This window comes from Bison bison, unplaced genomic scaffold, assembly GCF_000754665.1.
Source record: "Bison bison bison isolate TAMUID 2011002044 unplaced genomic scaffold, Bison_UMD1.0 scf7180017864270, whole genome shotgun sequence".
NCBI classification, from domain to species: domain Eukaryota; kingdom Metazoa; phylum Chordata; class Mammalia; order Artiodactyla; family Bovidae; genus Bison; species Bison bison.
Window position 1 is genome coordinate 5,993,832 of NW_011494842.1, and position 5,300 is coordinate 5,999,131.

Below are 5,300 nucleotides of genomic sequence, written 5' to 3' on the forward strand. Positions count from 1 at the left end.
GAGTCCTAGACTCTGAGACGGCCTGAGGCCTGGTCCCTTCCAACGCCACAGGGACCCCCAGAACATTAGGTGGAGGGCGCCCCAGAGAATGGGGTGCACCTGCTGAAAGGGATATATGTTCTGCTCAGATGCAAGGCTTACACGGGATGTGCCTGTGGGGGACGTGGGGAAGGTGAGGCGTGGCTTCTGGGAGACAACCGCAGCACCTCGGCCTCGGCCCGCTGAGGCAGCTCAGGCCTCGGGATGCCTACTCACCTGCCTGGATGGCCAGGAAGTTGTACAGCTCGTGCAGCAGCTCCAGCAAGGCCGCCTTCTGCTTGGCCTGACAGAACTGGAAGGGCACAGGACAAGCGGTCAGCAAGGCGGCGTGGGTGAGGGGCCTGGCTGCCTGCTGTCCTCCCCTCAGCCACTCTGTCAAGAGCTAGGCCGCAAGGACAGCCTCACACCTTAAAACAACGACAGCAGCAAATTCTGCCAAGAGGTGGGCCCAAGGCTAGGGTCGATAAACACCAGGTCGACTGACTGAAAAGAACACCGAGAAAACAGAGGCAGACTGACAACAGACGCGGTAACCACCAAGGGCCGACATTCCAGAGGCTCCCAGGCCCCGGCCCCAGGGTTCCCGCAGGGAAAAGGCCACCAGCCGTGCAGCGCGGGGGGCAACCGTGGGCAACGCGGCACTCGGGCTCCTCAGAGGGCAAAGCCACTGCCGCACGACGCGGTCTGGTCTCCCCCTGGGCCACTCGCGTCAAGTTTTTGGAGAGGCAAGTACCTACAGTCTGCCTGTGGATTGTCTACTTTGTGCATTATCTGCTGCAAACGTTTAATCTTAGATTCTTCTAGAAATGGAAAATGTAGAGGAATCTGAACTGTCGGGAGGAAAATGTCACCTGTGTGAGGAGAGGCACGCCTGCATGCCCACTCCTGCAGCGCCCATGACAGCAGGGGCACCATTCAGCTGGACTCGCTGCATTTGGAACGTTCAAAACAGGCTGCTTTTCTTTGAGAGTGGATGGGAGGTTGGGTGCTGTGCTGAGTGGTCTGTATGTGAACCCTGAAGCCTTACCACATCCCTCACTGTACCCCAATTTCTCAGGTGAGTGGCCCAAGGTTTAGAGAGCAGAGGTGGCCACTAAGATCCCACAGCTTGTAGGTGGTGGAGCCGCACGGAGTGTGGCCAGTGGACTCCAAGCACACTCCCCCGCTCCAGACGGCTTCCAGGTTGTCACCAGGCACAGCCCTGGACCGGAAGTCAGAGGTCTGGGTTCTAGATCTGGCTCTGCAGCTAGAGAAGAAACCAAGATCGTTTTCCTTCTCGGGGCTCACGTGCTGCCCGATCTAACTTGGTTCTGAATACTCTCAGCGGCCGAGCTTTGTCCCCTCATGTGGCCTAAAGGCCCTGATGCCTTAACAAGGTACCAAATGATGTAACCAAGACTTATGCACAAGACTATAAATGTCCAAAACAACTCACATGCCTACTAGCAGAGTTAGAAACCCCAACTACTTTTTAAAGACTATTTAACGATATCGGCAAAGCTGGTAATTGTCAAATATAACTAAATATACAGAGATCCCAATTCTATAAACACATACATACACAGAGAGTGAAGGGAGGAAGAGAAGCTTCCCAAACATTAACGGTGATTATCTCTAGGTGGCAGAACCAAGGGTGGTTATTGTCCCATTTTTCGAACTTGCTAAACATCTATCATTGTCACAATCAGGAAAAAAAAGCAGGAGCAATTAATACTGTTCCGAACTCACAGACATTTAGGCAAAGCAAGGCTGAAAGGCTCAAAGGACAGAAGGTACCAGACAATGCGACAGCCTGATTAAGATAACACACCCACTGCCAGCCCCTCCCCAGGGTTTCCGCAGGACAAAAGCAGGAAGAATGACGAGCCTGGTAGAGAGCTGAGATGGGGGAAAAACATCTGTCTCTCAAACCCAAATGCCCCTCTGGGTTTTGGGTGAGCTTGAGCCACAGAAAGTGTGAGGCTTTCAACAAGACACTCACTCAAGCTAAGAAATACCCCCCGAGCTGCCTGCTCCCATGCGCATCCTCCCCGAAGGCGGAGCGTGCCCCATGGAAGCTCAGTGCAGCAGAACCCAGCACCCAGCCTGCGATGTCTGGTCTGGGACGCGCCTGGCCAGGCTGGGCACGTCTTCAGCGAGGAGTTGGATGGTGCGTGATGGCTCACGCGGTGGGGATGAGCACATCCCCCACTGAGGATGACCCCAGAGGGAATCTGCCCTCCGTCGTGGGTCTGACATACTCACAACTGTGCAGGACCAAGAAACAGAAACCAGGGAGCCCGTTTCTAAATAGAAGACAAATGACTAGTATCGCCAGAGAAGTCTCACAGAAAAGAAAATTTTGTTCCCGTTTTTGTTTTCTGTCTTCAAAACTCTAGTTTCCCCTTCTGGCCATGTTTCTGGGCCACTTCCTTTAATCATCAACTGCAGTTTTTACGATAGAAGGCAGATTATACTTATTATGAGTCTGTTTTTATAAAACAGTAGGGAAGCAAAGATATCTGGTGGATGAAAGCAATAAATACGTGTAATAAAAACACCCCCAAATATGACACAGCAGAAGCTCAAGAGAAATAAAACCACTTGTCTGCATCAGGATGCCACTTCATTAATGTGGGCAACGTGGGCCTACGGATGAGTGTGTGCGGTTCCTCTCCCGGCCGCTCCCCCGTCCCCAACTGCCGGAGATGTGCCCTGAGGGCTGCGGGAGGCCTGGGGTTGCACACTTAATAATTAGATTACTAAGTCATGCCCTCTGGCAGCACAAGGCTCTGCTTGGCAGGATTTATGACCAGAAAATTTACAGCCTCTATCTTCCCTAGACTACTACCTTACCGGTGGTGTCCCAGCTCCTTGCTAATGCCGTTTTCATGACTCGTAAATGGACGGGGCGGCTCACCTTCCCCAAGTATTATTTGTAGGGAACATTAAAGTGTCACAAAACCAATCTATAGACTAAGAGAACTAACTCCACTTCAGATGTGTTTAAACAACCCCTTGATGACATTTCAAATCAGAACAGCATTTTCAGAGCCAGAGAGGGACGACCTGAGCATGTGGAATTGAGAACCTGGCCTCCTGGTGCTTAAAAAGCAGCCCACCCTTCCTCCTGAGGCCAGGGAGCTTGAGAGGTCCCTCAACCACCACCCACTCCACCCCCCAGATAGACTCAGGCAGAAGATCAAAGCCCTCGACGCTGCGGTTGATGGGAGAGCTCCTGTAACAAGTCAGGGGTTGGATCTTGGGAGCTCAAATTCTGTTTCAAGTACTCCTTCACGGCCACAATTGAGTCTGACACGTACATCACAGAACACGATGTGATTTTGGTACGTTACAGGACGCACTCCTGAAAATGATCCTTTTATGATCTTTTCCTGGGCAAGTCTACCTCCCGATGGAGGCTAACATCCTTGAGAGGAATAGCGAAAGCTAGAAAAACTCAAACTCACCTCATCTGTTTTTGTCTCACAGTCCACTGGCAGTAATTTCACTGAGACCAAGAAAAGAAACAGAGGAAATTAAAAGTGTGGGTTTTGGAAAAGGGTACAAAAAGGGATCATCCTCAAAATTCAGAGGAAGTAAAACATTACCAACAAAAAGGCGGGGATTAGAAAGATATCATCTAAATGAAGCATTTTAAAAATGTAGGCAGTAAAATGTAAAGGGGTTCTCAGTTCTGGATTAAGAATTAGGACACCTGTTTTCTAATCTCAGGGAAAAATGATTAGCCACAGGTTATTGGGTAACTACTCACTTAACCACTCTGAATCTCTGGTTTCTTCATCATAACATGGGATCACTAAAGCCTTCCTAGCTTAATTTAGACTCATTGTCAAAGAAGACAAGATATATGGTGGTTCTGTAAACTGTAAACAATGTTATGTTAAACATGTTTAACACCATCATGGGAGGGGAATTCCAGGTAAATTTCCAGTATTTATCCAAGAGCTGTTGTCTTAAAGCATCTCAGCAATGAGTATGACAGTATACTGTTTTTTGACATCACCAATGTAGTTACAGTTAGAACCAGTACAGTTCCATGACACTCCTGGGTCTGTTTAATTTCTCTAGCAAGTGGATAACCTGCTCTCATAGTCAAGAAATTATCTGAGTGTGTGCCTAAGTCTGGGATCCCCGCGCCCACAGACTTCCTCATACACCCAAATATCCATCTGCTCCAACAGCTAAGACATAATTTAGCTTTCCCCTGCATTTTGGCTGTTCGTGCTAGGCATGGAAAAATGTGGCTGGGAATAGTACTAATCACATTCATTTTTGTAAAGAATATTAAAAGCTGGTGAACTAAAGGGTCACTTTATACTTAAATTTATAAAGAAATGGTCACTCTGCTGTTTCCTATTAGCCTGGAGAATTCTGGAAGAAGCAAATTTCCCTTTTAGAAAACACACAGATCCTTAACTATTCGTTAACATACTGTATCTGGCAGATCTCATTCTGCCATGTCTTATCACAGAACTAACTGTGGACAGAGGCATGGCTGGGAATATCCTTGAGTCACAGGACCCTCTCTTAACACATTCCATGAAGGTGCTGCAAACAGTGATAAATGCCACCATTTACATCAGTTTAAACTCTTTAAAGGCTCTTGCACGCCTGTCTGAGGCAGGACTAGTATAATCTCCTCTTGACATACAGGGGGTCCCCTGGGCCAAAGAAGAGGATGTGGCCTTTTTGGTGCTGCAAAGCTGGGACCCCAATCAGAACCTATCTCTGCGCGGGTGACCTGGGGCACTAGCAAGAAATCAAAGGGGAGGGCAGAACTCAAAAGGAGTGGGGGTGGGCCTTCAGAGGGTTGTGTTAGAGGGCTTTCTCTAGAGAGCGGAAAGTAAAAGTGACTACGGATAGAGTGCTTCCAGCACGTGCTGGAAAGGGAAGTTAAGTAGGGAGGGCTAGGGCCGAAAATAAAAATAGGAGGAAGTGAAGACAGAAATGATTGCAGATGCAGGAATCCCACAGCTGGAGGAAGGAAAGTCTTTAAATCTGGAGGGAAGAAAGTGGCCTGAGGTATCTAGCAGGCCCGGGACGTGCGGCCTGGCGCTGAGAGGCCCGGGGGTCGTTCCGGGGACACCCGCGCGCCCAGCGCCCTCCCCTGCGCCGGCCCGGGACGTACTGTTGTCCTCCGCCTCCTGCGGCGCCGAGGGCTTGCCCATCTTCACCCAGAGGATGCCCAGGAAGACGAGCAGCAGCCCCAGGCTGGCCCAGAGCAGGAGCCGGGACAGGCAGCGCTCCAGCCGCCGCCC

General features: G+C 50.1%; 1 protein-coding gene across 1 annotated transcript in view; it reads right to left on the reverse strand.

Annotated features, from left to right (window-relative positions):
- LEMD2 (LEM domain containing 2) overlaps positions 1-5,300 on the reverse strand; it is a gene marked incomplete at its 5' end in the record, with an annotated part of 15,887 nt that extends 10,587 nt beyond the window's left edge. Inside the window, 3 exons of the mRNA XM_010848718.1 lie at positions 256-331; positions 3,489-3,529; positions 5,171-5,300. Of these exons, the coding sequence (XP_010847020.1) occupies positions 256-331; positions 3,489-3,529; positions 5,171-5,300 (247 nt within the window). The remainder of the gene's footprint in view (positions 1-255; positions 332-3,488; positions 3,530-5,170) is intronic.